Source organism: Onychomys torridus, chromosome 7 (genome assembly GCF_903995425.1).
Source record: "Onychomys torridus chromosome 7, mOncTor1.1, whole genome shotgun sequence".
NCBI classification, from domain to species: Eukaryota; Metazoa; Chordata; class Mammalia; order Rodentia; family Cricetidae; genus Onychomys; species Onychomys torridus.
Window position 1 is genome coordinate 98659858 of NC_050449.1, and position 14677 is coordinate 98674534.

General features: G+C 43.2%; 1 protein-coding gene across 1 annotated transcript in view; it reads right to left on the reverse strand.

The window, feature by feature from the left end:
* Col6a6 (collagen type VI alpha 6 chain) overlaps nt 1–14677 on the reverse strand; it is a 99853-nt gene that overhangs the window by 57507 nt on the left and 27669 nt on the right. The window contains exons 11-18 of the mRNA XM_036193786.1: nt 14321–14413; nt 12939–12992; nt 11374–11445; nt 11262–11288; nt 8390–8434; nt 8246–8299; nt 6937–6999; nt 1946–2011 (exon numbers count right to left, since the gene is read on the reverse strand). Coding sequence (XP_036049679.1) covers nt 1946–2011; nt 6937–6999; nt 8246–8299; nt 8390–8434; nt 11262–11288; nt 11374–11445; nt 12939–12992; nt 14321–14413 — 474 coding nt within the window. The remainder of the gene's footprint in view (nt 1–1945; nt 2012–6936; nt 7000–8245; nt 8300–8389; nt 8435–11261; nt 11289–11373; nt 11446–12938; nt 12993–14320; nt 14414–14677) is intronic.

A 14677-nucleotide genomic window follows, 5' to 3' on the forward strand; every position in this document is an offset into this window, starting at 1 on the left:
TCACATCTCTACGTGGGTCATGGGGAACAGCAGCACAACTCTGACTCCATTGTTTCTGGTGTCAGCTGCTCATTGTCACTAACTCATGTTGAGACACGGGTTAGAACACTCTTCCTATCTCTACTCTATCACCTAGCATAGCATGAAAGTCTCAACTACTGGTTGAGACTTTTGTGCATGTGTGGGTGTGTATGTATGCATTTATGTGGATATATACATACAGAATTGTGTACATATAGTCTGGTGCATGTGGAGGCCCAGATGTTGATAGAATGTCTTTCTCAATTGTTCTCCACCTTATGTTTTTAGATAGGGTCTTTAACTAGAGCTGAAGTTTGAAGATTCAGCAGCATTAGCTAGTCAAAGAGCCCAGGATCTTCTTGCCCAGTGCTAAGATTACAGGTGTGCCACAACATCCACCTTTTTAAGTGGGTACTGGGGATTTGAACTCAGGTCCTCCTGCTTTCACATGAAGCACTTAGTCAAGTGAGACATCTCCCCAGACCCCAATTGGGATTTCTACCTTTGGACTGTTTCTTTGTCTACCTTGTGTAGATTAACACCTTCCTATGAATAAAGCCTCAAAATTTCCCCAAGAGAGCTACCCCTTACCCCAAGGGCAAAAGTATGGAATAATTTATTAATCAAGAAAACACAAAACTAGGCTATTCACTGTGGAATATTCCTTTACACTGTGTGAATATTAGTGGCTGTGATTGGTTTAATAAAAAAGCTAAATGGCCAATAGCTAGGCATGATTTTTTGGAGCAGAGAGAATTCTGGGAAGAAGAAGGGTGAAGTCAGAGAGTTGCCAGCCAGACAGAGAGGAAGCAAAATGTGTACGAAATGAGGTAACAAATTGTGGCAGCAAGTAAATAAATTGAAATGAGTTCATTTAAGTTATCAGAGCTAGTTAAGAACAAGTCTAAGCTATCAGCTGAGCATTATAATTAATGTTAAGTCTTTGTGTGGTCATTTGGGAGCAGCTGGTGGGACAGAGCTGACTGGTAGTCCCAAAGTAAAACTCCGCCTACAATTTCATTATATCCTACAAGTGAGAAAAATCAAAGGTTTATATAGAGTGGGGTCACAGAGTACAAAGTGGGTCATGAACAACGCCCAAGAAAGAGGTGAGCACCATCAATTCCTTCCTACCACTAGGAGTTCTCTCTACAGGGAGTTCTCAAGGGAGCTTGCTCACTAAGAGGAACCAAAGACACACAGTATCCACATAATTTTTAAATTCTAAGTAATAAGATAAGGGGACTAAATTGTGGTTTGTGAGACTGCAGAACAATCAGCCCCTAGAGATCTGCCTTGGGGGAGGAGCCACCATCCTCAGCTCTTTCCATCACAGGCTAATAGAGGCATGTCTTCCTAGCATGTGTGTCCCCTGGACCCTGGGAAGGTCAACACTTTGCTAGCCCTTTAAAAACAATCTTTCAGCTGGACGGTGGTAGCACACGCCTTTAATCCCAGCACTCGGGAGGCAGAGCCAGGTGGATCTCCGTGAGTTCGAGGCCAGCCTGGTCTACAGAGTGAGATCCAGGACAGGCACCAAAACTACAGAGAAACCCTGTCTCGAAGGGAAAAACAAAAAACAAAAAACAAAAAAAACTAAAAGAAAAAAATCTTTCTATGAAATCAACTAATCCTTCCTTTTAAGCCAGAGTTTAGATGTTTGTATTCATGAAGACCTTATGGGTGTGGCTTAGGGAAGCCAGTAATACAAAATTTAGAAGTTGACAAAATGTTTCCCATATCTCACAGCAAGAAATAAGTAGGAGTGAAGGATTTTTTTTCTTCCTACAATAGTTTTTCTGTACTGAGTATATATTCCAAATTCCTCCCCAGGTGTTTTATATTCTATTCCTAAGATCTTGAGTGTCTCAACCACTGCAGAGCCCCATGCAGCACGTTTACTTTCAAATGCCCACATAATTACTTGTCTTCCATGGTCTCCTTTCAAGCCCTTGGGTCCTTGTATGCTACTGTCAAGTCCAGGAATTCCCTAAAAAGGAGAAAATAAAGAAAAAAAAAAAACGAACAGATTTTTAATAGATTGCAAATTCATCAGAGAGAACAGAAACCGGATAAAGTGACGGGTGGCTTACAAGTATTTGATTTGCCTCCTTGGCTTGCTATTAGCAGACTCGGAGTGGATACCCAAGGTGAACACAGTGGAGAAAGCAAGACCTCACCACAGGAGGCATGGCCAAGGGAAACAAGGGGACAGGGCTTGTGTCCTACTCTGGGGCTGGCGCTTTTCTACTTTCCCATGAGTCCTAGGCAAATCTGCACTTGAGAATTAGTAGGCTTACCATCTTCTCTTGGGAGAGGCTAAATACTTGTGATGGGTTCAACACATGATGCTGAGGACCATATGCCTGCCACACAGTATATAACAGTTTCTGGGAAAGGAGACATCAGGGAGCTAGCTGCCTATGAGTTGGCAAGGGGCTCTAGGGATACAGATTCTGTTGAGTCTCCCTCTCTTGCTGAGGTGCCCTTCCAGTAACACAGCTGCCCCTAAGTCACCCATGCTCCTGTAAATAACCCCTCACTCATGTTCCATAAGAAACTCGAATAAACTCACTGGTGTATAAGGTAGACTTGGGTGCAATCGTTTCCTTGGTCTCCCATCTGGGGTGGGCTGATGTTTGCTGATGTCACTCCAGCAAAGCTCTCAGAACATCCGACAACCTGGTTACCCCCATGTCTTATTCTCATATGCGCATCCCTGGTTTTTAGAAAAACCCTAAATCTTGAGGGTTTTCCCCCCCAATATTTATCCAAACATCCTAGCAGCAACTTGCTGGAAACAGCACCCTTGTGGGTTACCATCCTTAACAGGAAGAACCATAAAGCTTTTCTTTGGGCGTAAGGACCAACTGTATGTGTGTGGTGCTGAGACCATCAATTGAGCCAGTCAAGTTAATCGATGCTCCAATAAGCTGAGAAGGAAGAGCAATGATACAGCCCTGCTGAGTACCAGCTGCTGGGCTGTTTTGCTGACAGTGCTCTAGATTACCTCCAATCAATCAATAAGCAATCCGCAGTCACCAACAGGGAGGAGGCACTGTTCCAGATACTTAGTAAGCCTTTTTTTTTTTTTTTCTGTTAAAGTGGTGTTTGGACTTGCACTTAAGTAGCTTATAAGATAATAGGGAGAAAGAGAGGAACCTGGATTTATTTTAGATAATTGCTATTACTAAAATGTGCAGTGACAATTTTATTTAATTCCCCTCCCCACCAAACCAGAATCATTTTCTACATTTTCATTTCGTCCTCAAGCTTAAACAGGTGTCTCTTAAATCACCAAACATGGACATACCTAGATAAAACAAGTGGAAAGTTGTTTCTGGTGAGGAAGACAAGATGAGGGGAGACCGCCACTTACTTGTGTTGAGACAGGTTCTCTTATGTAGCCTTGGCTGGTCTGGAAACAGTGTAGACCAGGACAGCCTTGAAGCTTGCCTACCTCTGCCTCTGGAGTGCTAGGAGTGAATGTGTGCAAACCTGCCCTGCTCAGGTCTAGAACTTTATTCCACTCAACACGTACGGCCCTTAATTCAAAGGTAACATGAAAGGAATCGCACACCAGCAGTTCAGAACAGAACCTCCTGCCTCTGTGTAGGAGAGCTGCTCTGTCAGTGTGAGCCTTAACTAATCTCTCTATAATCTATTCATCTAGAACAAAGAGCACCATCTAACACAAATTTAAGATCAAACATGGCTTCTAGTAATGATGTATTGTCTGGTGATGAACTTAGTCTCTGTAGATCAGAGAAATGATTTTGCTCAGATTTCTCCTGGTAGTATATGAAATTTTAAAAAGTCATCCTCAAAGCTGGGTGGTGGCACAGGGGACACACTTGTAATCCTACTATTTTGGAGGTAGAGGCAGGAGGATTCAGAGTTCAAGGCCACCCTTAAACAATAACAAAAAATTATGTAGTTAAAATGGGAAAATCCAAAACCTTTAGATTTTTTTTTTCCTCCAGGAATTTATGTGACTTGTGTTTGCATTCCTGAGAAAAATCCGATCCTATCTGTATTCTACTCATTCTGCCAATATTGCTTTTCCCAAATTTCCTGAAATAGCCATCCACCAAAACCACACACAGAAAAGCACAGAGAATTGTTTTAAATTTGGGCTGAAGATTTCCAAGCAGGGATAAAGAACTGTTCAACACTGAGACCTAACGTCAGTGTGGCTAACAGCATGCCACAGAGGCTCCGGCGAGATGAACTGTCAGACATCTTGAAGTCATACAGTGTTGCCTTCAAAATTAAAAAAATCTCTTTTTGGCATTCAATTTATTTGGAGGAGGAGGAGGGGGAGGAGAGGGGGGAGGAGGAGGGGTACATGTATGGAGGTTCAGAGGACAACTCTGTAGAGTCAGTTTTCTGCTCCCACCTTCATGTGGTCCTGGGGATTGAACCTGGGTCATTAAGTTTGGGTGGCAAGTTCCTTTCCCCACTGAGCCAATGGCAGACAGTTAAGAGGACATCTGACAAAAACCAATGGAGATTGTGTACTAATACCTCAAACGAGTTCGCAGTCATCTGTCTACTGACTGAAATATCCATGTACTAGAACCATCGTCTCTTGCTTACTCATTTGTGAGATGACACCCTTGTTGTTTCCTGACTCTACATGACATACCTTGAAGTTATTTGAAAGTGTCAGGAGATGGTGGCAAGTGAAAAACGTCATCTTCAAGTAAAAAGGCCTGCTTTTTTTAGAACACTTTATTATTTTTATTTATTTATGTGCATATATGTGCACACTTTGTGGGCATTTGTATGTTGTAACATATGTGTGGGAGTCAGAGGACAATTTTCTGGAGTCATCTACCGAGTGTGTCCCCGGGATTGAACTCAGACCCTCAGGCTTGACGGCAGCTGCCTTACTCATCAAGGCATCTTACCAGCCCGATTTTTAAATAGTTATTTTCAATACATGCCCCACATTCAGTTTTGACACATATTACACCAAATCTCCTCTATAGTCAACACATTGTGTACCCAAGAGGATGTCAGGTAAATGTCCTATCACCCTCCCTCCACATTTTGTTTGTTTGTTTGTTTGTTTGTTTGTTTCTAGACAAAGTTTCTTTGTGTAGTTTTGGTGCCTGTCCTGGATTTCTCTCTGTAGACCAGACTGGTGTGGTGGTATTGTGTTCCCCAGAATATTGTGCACCCTAATAAACTTATCTGGGGTCAGAGAACAGAACAGCCACTAGATACAGAGGCCATAAAATGGTGGCACTCACACCTTTAATCCTAGCCTTCTGGAGGTATGGATCACTGTGAGTTCAAAGTCACACTGGAAACAGCCAGGCATGGTGACTCACGCCTTTAATCCCAGAAGAGAGCCTTTAACCCCAGGAAGTGATGTCAGAAAGCAGAAAGGTATATAAGGCATGAAAACCAGGAACTAGAGCTGGTTAAGCTTTTAGGCTTTTGAGCAGCAGTTCAGCTGAGAGTCCTTCGGATGAGGACACAGAGGCTTCCAGTCTGAGGAAACAGGATCAGCTGAGGAATTGGTGAGGTGAGGTAACTGTGGCTTGTTCTGCTTCTCTGGTCTTCCAGCATTCATCCCAATACCAGGCCCTGGGTTTGTTTTTATTAATAAGAACTTTTAATATTTGTGCTATAGACTGGCCTCAAACTCAAAGATCTGCCTGGTTCTGCCTCCTGAGTACTAGGATTAGAGGTGTGCGCCACTGCCACCTGGCCTCCCTCAGCATTTTTTAAAGCAGTTTTAAAAAACTGTGGCTGTTCTAATCAGTATATGGTACACTGACCTTGTTCATGTTGTGGGAGAGTAGCTCACTGCAAGCTTTTTAATAAATGTTTGGGAACTGTAAAGATTATGCTCATGTATATTATACATGTCACCATCCAGAAATTCTGTTTCTAAACTATATACTTGATATAAATTATATATCAAAGGACATGCAAAAGAATATTCACATCAGTACTATATTAATATAAATACAATGGATAAATATATGAACACTCAATACAATACTATATAGTAGTGAACTCAAGTGATATAAATTACAGGCAACATGAAAGCATCTCACAATCATGAAGTGAAGCAAAATCATCCAGAAACAGAAGAGTGCATAAACCATGACACCATTCACTCTAAGTTCAAGGGCAGTTCAGACTGACACCCTGAACTAGTTCAGGGTGACCCTAGGGAGTGTGTGGAGTGACCAGAGCATGCACAAGGGGGCTTCTAGGATTCTGGTGTGGTTTATTTCTTTACATGGGTGATAACCACACAGGCATCTTCCAACGATCAAGCCCACGCTTTTACAGTTGGGTACTATACTGATGCGTGTTTCTGCTCATCAAAAAGTTCAACAGACACTTTTATTTCTTGACAAAGTCCTAGTTCACTGAAGTTCTGGAGATTCATTGAACTGTGAGCATGGTGGGGAAAGCCTGTGGTCCTGACTTCCACTGACGTGGTATGCTCACACATGGATGTGGGTCATGCCTGCTCTGCTGGGTTGTAACCTTCCAAGAGCAGGTAGGTACCTTAACATCCTGAGGATCGCCTGATAGAATCCTCCCTGAATCCTTGGATTGAGAAGGCAATGCTGCCCTTCTCCATAGAGACAGAGTCTTGGGGAATAGACAAAAAGAGGTGACTTTTTCTCCCATGCTCCGTATTTCAAGGTGCTTAGGAAAAAATTGAATGGACTAGAATTCCTTCATCACTCTTAAGGACAAAAATGAGTAAGAGGAGGATATAGGCAAAGAAACTACATTTAACTTTTCCAGTTAGGACTTCAAGCCCAAGAGTATGCCCACAGTGCCTTAAAATGGAACATCCCCCCTCTATGGAAGGGTGCCCTAACTATGGTATTCAGCCCAACGCAGCCCAACACAGCCCAACGCAGCCCATGCACTTACTGGATCTCCTCGCAGACCCTTTGCTCCACGGTCACCAGAAGCCCCTCTCGTGCCTGGGCTTCCCTGAAATGAATACAGACCAGAACAAGAACAAGAGGGGAGGTTTTAATAAACTTAATAAGCATAAAGGGCTTAGATTCTCTCTGGTTTGAATAATTAAATATTTTCCCACTGAGATTGTTTTTAATCTGGAAAAATGAACTACAAGAAAAAAAAGTTCTTGGCATCCAATAAGAAACTCAGTGACGACCTTGGTTATTTACTGCACTCGTGAACTCTGTCTTCCAAATACACTTGTCACCTTGTCTGTCGCTATTCTACAAAGGATTTTTAAAAATATTTCGTTTTAATGAGGCATCAGAGACACAGAGTTCATGCCACTTGCCCAAAGACATCTCATAACAACTAAAATGTGGGTTTTGGAATCAATTGCTCACACCATGAAGACCAAGTGGAAACCTGGGGGTGGCCGTCATTGTGCCCCAGATAGAAAGGAGTGCCATGTACTCTCCTCAGCTGCCTCATACCACAGACCCCAGTCAATATCCACCTCATGTTCTTAATGTGCTTCTTCTGTGCTCCAATATGTTTTTCCTCCTTGTATCTGGTCCTTTCTCACATAACTGTGAGGTTATATCCAATCATAGTGAGCAAGATATTCATTCATTCATTCATTCTCTCTCTCTCTCTCTCTCTCTCTCTCTCTCTCTCTCTCTCTCTCTCTCTGTGTGTGTGTGTGTGTGTGTGTGTGTGTGTGTGTGTGTGTGTATGTGTGAGCGCGTGCACGCGCGCGCGCATGGGGGTTTTATATAGGGTCTCACTATGTAGCCTTGGTTGTCTTGGAACTGACTATGTAGTCCCCGTTGGCCTCAAACAAAGAGCTACCTGCCTCTGCCTCCTGAAAAACGCTGGGATCAAAGGTAAGTGCCGCCGTGCCTGGCCCTTCCCCAACTTGAGTACTGTATGACCCCACAGGGATCAAGAGAAAGGAAAAGGAGTGTTTCTGTGAGCAGCCTTGTGGTTTCTGGTTGCCCTCCACAGAAAAGGCATAGCCCATGTGCTAAGAAACACACGTGCAGTATATAGACCTGAGCTAAGCTTAGCCATGCTCAGCCTTGAACAGCAGAACCCATCAGACACAGGAGGAATTAATGTTTACTGTCGTATGGGATCAGGTTTCATGAATACTTGTCCCTAAACAGGTCTGTAGCCATAGGTGGTAGACACATCTAGGGCAGTTGTTTTGCTTTACAAACTATTCCTTTTATCTCAAGTGCAGGTTTACAGTTTCTGAGTCTTGGATCCCTACCTGAGATCCCTCATCACCCTTTTCTCCTCTTCTTCCAGGAATCCCACTGTCACCCTAAAAAAGGAGGAGGAAAGGCTCAAATTCTCATTTTCTCCAGGAGAACCAGCTGAGCAAGGTATCTGGGACACAAGGCGAACATTGTACCTGTTCTCCATTTAATCCATCAATCCCATGTTCCCCAACTTCTCCCTGCAAAGACAGATGTGATTAGAACATAGAGCACATCTGCTGGACACCAACAGACACAGTCTCAAGCGTTGTGTGTTAAACAACAGCCTCTTCATTAGGTGACACCCGGCTGATGTCAAAGATCACTTTCAGTAATAGAAACTGTCACAATAAAGAGAGCCTGCAACAAGAGGCAGAAATAAAATGCAACTCAAGACAACTTTGGATTTCATCTTAGCCCCGTCAGAATGGCAAATGCCAACAAAATGATGGATGACAAAGGCTAGGAGGGATGCAGGGAAAACAGAACCCTCATTCACTGGAGGGGGGGGGGTGTTGCAATCTGATGCAGCCACTGTGGAAATCCATGAGGAGAATTATCAAAAGGCTAAAGGTAAATCTACCATATGACCCAGCTGTACCACTCTCTAGTATATTCTCAAAGGACTCAACATTGTACTCCACAGGTGCCTGCCCAGTCATGTTCGTGCCTGCTCTTTTCACAGTAGCTAGGAAATGGAAACAACTTAAATGTCCTTCAGCCAATGAATTGATGATGAAACTGTGGTACATATACACTATGGAATATTATTCATCTATGGGAAAATGAAATCATGAACTGCACAGGTAAGTGGATGGGGCTAGAGGAGGTCATATTGAGTGAGGTAACCCAGACCCAGAAAAGCAAATGTTGCATGTTTACTCTCATTGGAGGCTCTTGATCCAAATCTTCACATTAGGACATAGCCCTGAGCAACTGCAGAAACCAGGAAAGTAAAACAGGACCATTGCCAGGATAGGGAGGTCGGGGAGCAATAGAGAAGGGAGTACAGCAATCGGGATTGGGATTCGGGAAAAGGGGAAGTGCTGTGGATATCACTGTGTATAAATAAAATGCTGATTGGCCAGTAGCCAAGCAGGAAGTATAGTCGGGACAAGCAGAGAAGAGAATTCTGGGAACAGGAAAGCTGAGGCAGAGAGACGCTGCTAGCCACTGCCTAGAGTACCAACATGTAAGAAACTGGTAAGCCACGAGCCATGTGGCAAGGTATAGATTTATAGAAATGGGTTAATTTAAGATGTAAGAACTAGATAGGTAGAAGCCTGAGCCATTAGGCCAAACAGTTAAAATAATATAAGATTCTGTGTGTTTATTTTATAAGTGGGCTGCGGGACTGCCAGGGCTTGGCAGGAGCTGGAAAGAAACTTTCCAGCAACAGGAAAGTGCTCCTTAGGGAGAGGGAGGAAGGAAATACAGAAGAAGGCAGGAAGAGGGTAAAGAGGAATAGGACCTGATAAGGGAAATGAGAAAGGGAGAGGCTCTTCAGGGAGGGAGAATGGAGGAAATACAGGAGGAGGAGGAAGTGGGTAACATAACAATAAGGCTATCCTGACATCTCTGTGATGAATCATATTATTAACTACTTTTGAAGACCTATAATACAAGTAATTCAGCATATAAATATACATATACATAGTTTTAATAAACTTTTCTCATCTGGGCTGACAATGCTTCCTCTAAGAGTCACAGATTGCCTAAAAGTAGCCCCAATATCAGACATGAGAAGCCCTCCTTTGAGGTGTTGACCAGGGCTGTCTAAGAGGCTCTCAGAACATACAGCCTACTGTTACTGCCCTCGTTCACTTACCTGCCCTACAGAGATGGAAGCTAAGTCCCTATTGCTGAGGACATCATGCACTTCAGACCCAGGTCCCAGAGACCCAGACCTGGAACTGACCTGAATGCCTCCTCCCTGAGGATTAACTTTCATGGTACCAGAAGGCACCATGCAAGCTTCCAAAGAAGGGAGGCAACCAACTGTCCTTCCCAGCTATGACACCTGTGAACCACAATGGCCAATATGGCACAATAACCATAAGGATGCATTGGGTCATGAATACCTTGGCAATAACCAACCACTCTCTAATTGGCCTTAAGACCCACTCAACGAGAGTGCAAACATAGTACTGGAAACCTAGCCAGGTACTCAGTGTTAGTGAAGTCAAGGATCTTGGAAGAGAACCTACAACCATTTAATTAAGCCAGCATACTCCCTAACAACAATCTAAACATTTGTCCTTATACCACAGATAAGTGTAGTCCTTACCCCTCTCTCATATCAAGGAAACTCCTCTTTGCAGAAGACAAAAGCCACTGCCGAAATCAATCAAAACGCACCGTTTTTGTGTACAGTCCTAATGGATACATCTACAAACACTACTGCACTTTAGAGAGCATTGTGGAAGAGGAAGCAAGGTTTTAGGAGCTGGAAGACCAGGGAGTTTGCTGTGAGATAGTGTCTCCTAGTAATGTCAGAAGCTATACTCATAAAACCTCACCAAGATGACTGCCTAACATGAGCTGAACAAGAACAACAATACAAATGTCAAGGTGGATAGGAAAAGCCCACAATCCTACACAAAGAACTACAGTCAACTAAGGAATGCTGAGCAGGAGAAATTGTCTTCCCCAGGGCAGAGCGCAGCAACTGGCAATCCAACATCAAATGCTCAGTCCCAAAACATATACAAGTAACCTTATACAGATCGAGCAAGTTACATTTATATATGTGTACGTATGTGCATGCAGTAACAGGTAGTGAAATAAAAAGAGGCCGTGAATTTGAAAGAGAAAAAGAAGAGGAATATGAGAGAGTTTGGAATGAGGAGAAGAAAGAGAGAAATATTGTAATTAAGTGAAATGGCTGGCACTAAAAAAAAAAAAAAAAAAAGAAAGAAAAAAAGGCCAACAGTGACTTGACTTGTAGCACCTACTGATAATTAATGATTTCAAAAATAACATTTTCATAGATAACTGAAGGATAAATAAAATACATGGGCACCATACCTCTTCTCCACTGAGTCCTCTGGTTCCCTGGTAACAGAAAGGACAGCAGTGTGAGTATGGGAAGTGCAATGAGCTGCTAAGATGACATCACAAGGTCTTGTATAATCCTTACCTTAGGCCCTTTGGTGCCGAAGCATCCCTTACTACCTTGCTCTCCCATTGGTCCAGGGGCTCCTCTTTCTCCCTGAGGAAAAGTGGAAAGACACAAACCCAGATGAGTGTGTCCTGTTATGATCTGGGATCTGTCCTGGATACTTAACAAGTTTTTTGGTTTTTGTTTGTTTTAATTTTAAGGAAACATCTGGCTAGTCATGACTTACATTCCAGGACTCAAGCCTATAAAAACAGAGAATGGGAAGTAAATCAGAACTATGATGATGACAGCCTTTGCTTTGGATGCCACCTGCACGCTGCCTGGGTGGAGCTTCCCTTTCCCCACATGGCCACCACATTGCTCCCTTTTAACCACCTTAGCATGTGTGTTCATTCTGCCCTAAGCTGAAGTTCAGGACTCTTTTCCCGGTCCCTATGACTTTAAGACTTTGACCCATGACCTCGGTCTGAGCATCACCCATGATGCTGTCTGAGCAGACCATCTCCATCCTTCCCACTCCTGTGCTTACCATCACCCACTGTCCGTTATCTAGACACAAGCCAGTCTTCTCCAGGGGACTTACGCAGTGTCCTGGGTTCCAGCCATGCTGACCATGTGCCATTTTGTTAATTCCCAATCCTTTGACTTTATTGTCCTTGAACTCATGGTTCCCCTTGGCAGTAAAATGCAGTTTCCCAAATGCTTTACCCAGAGAAACTCACTGTCATCCTTCAAGAGTCTGCCCAACTGTTACCCCTTATTTGCAGCCTTTTCCTCCCAGACGCAACTCCCACTTTGGTGGTCTTTAAGCCATTAAGCTCCCATTCTTGCTCAATACTGTTGCCCCCCCCATGCCTCTACACAGCCATGTGTAGAACAGCTGGACAGCTGGACAGCTGGACATAGTTATCTCATTTGTCTTCTCACTAGTGTGGAAGGTCCCTTAGGAGCCACATGTGCTTGTTTTGTATTTTTCTCTCATTTCTGGGGCACTCACATGGAGTGCATACACACACACACACACACACACACACACACACACACACACACACACTCACACACACACACATATACATACACACATACACATATACATGTGTATATATATGTGCATTATATATTATAGATATGTATATCAACATTGTTGGTAAATAATGAATAGTAAGGAGCTTCAATATGTATTGTCAAATCATGTATGACTGGATACATAGAAGGAAAAAGGAAGAGAGAAAGAAGGAAGGAAAGGGAGGGACAGAAGAAGGGAGGGAAAAACAAGGAAGGAGGGAGGGAGGAGGGAAGGGTTCCTGATAAATGATGTGGTGAGTTGGTTAAATTCTTACCAAACGTCTGGGCACATGGCAGGGATGTGGCGCCTATGGTGAAGATGTTACCTTTCACATCCAGTTCATTGTGCAATGTAGGTGTGGAAGGTGGTGGAGTAATAACCCAAAAGGAGAAGTGGCACCTAAGCACAAGGAGGCTTGGGAAAGACCCAGGATGCTGCTTCTGAACCCTCAGACTCTGGTCTTGTTTCTCTTCTCATGTTTGTAGGAGTAAGTGAGCTATAAAAGGTCTTGACTTACAGCAATACCCTCTTCTCCCAGATAGCCGTCACTGCCTTTGAAACCTGGAGGTCCCTGGAAAAAAGGAAAGAGGAGAAACATGGGGACTTCTCAGACTGCATGATGAGAGACGTCAAGGCAGGGCCCCCACTTTGAAGTTAGACTTCATGTGCATGCAAGAGTTTGAAAACGCCCTGGCTTTCTGCCTCAAACCAGTGGTGTTTAGACAAATAAGAAAAATGAGAATTTTCATACAAGTATCCAGATATTCAAGGATGTGTGTACATATTTGCACATGTGTATACACATGGGGGAGGGAACCATGGATGTAGGCATGACTGCATTAATACATGCATGTACATGAATCTGTGCATGTATGTATGTGTACGCATGTGTGTGAGCACATGCATGTGCACTTGTGTGTACCTGTGCCAGCACACTGTCTCTCACTGTCTCCTGGAATACCAACAGAACTGGCATTCCTCTCTAGACAAATATATTTGTCCTTGATGGCCCAGAATTATTCTCTTTTTCTTAAAATAACTTTCCTTCCTTTTTAGGACTTACTGCTGCACATAGAACACCAGACCACACACATTTCCTTCTATTCTGGTTTCTGATATATTTTAAATTCTACCATTTTCCTTCCATGAAGTCCAAGCATTCTAGAAATAATTAATCCAAAGCTCTCTTCAGTGACATGATTCTTGTGATAGGGGAGCCATACTGCTATGCATGGTGGTCAAACATCCAAACCATATGTAAAGTAGCAGTATTGAAGTCACTAAATGTTTCCCATAGTGTTTGTACATATTTGAACATGTCCTAATGTCTAAAATAGTATTTTTATGCAAGGATGCATAAGTATTCCCTGTTTAGGAAACCCATAAATTAGTGGTATTGTTTATGAAAAAGAAAACAAAACCTTATCTGGCCCATTTGTGTATAGACAGCCAGGGCCATCAACACTCTCCCATCCTGAGTGACCTGAGTGAGTTTGATTTTCAGCAGACGATACACAACATTGACTTGATTTTAATGTCACTGCCAAGGTTCAAAAGAGAAAGTGAAATGAGTTAGTGGTGTGGACAAGACTTTGTCATTTAGCATGAGGATCACTCAATTTTTCTTCATTATCTTTGCTGATTGAACACTGGGTCCATCAAGGATCCCAATGACTGTGTCTCCTGAAACCCCCCAAAGAACTTCCAACCAATTCTAATTTAGAAGACCAAGGAAAATGGTAACTATCTAATCTGACACAGGGAAAGAGTAGCATAATTGTCCACCTCCTCCAGAGGCTCAGGCTGGCAGATAAAGCCTCTATATTTCTACCTCAACTCATATCTGAAAGGCATACTACAGTTCAAATGATGGGAATCATAAGTCTGAGGTAAAGCCACCTTTTTCCCTGCTGAGCCTGGATCCCCCATAGCGCCGTCCCCTCCTGTGCACCTGCACAGCAAACAGCAGCAGGTTCTTTCTGCAACGTTGATCTGCAGGGAACATGAGGAGAATTATATTTAGTGGCATTGATTCCACAATCCCACACATCCACTCCACTGTGGAGGTCCATGGTGGCAGGAGCCTCCTACAATTCCTTTGAGTCCTGACATCTTTACCATATGAGGAATTCCTGACCAACTCAAATGTATTTGACTCCTGCAGATGGCTTCATTTTGGCCATGGCTGGTTCACTGCATACTAAATGATCAATGGGGCTGCCTCTTGTCATCACACCTTACCCTAGCTTTGCCCAT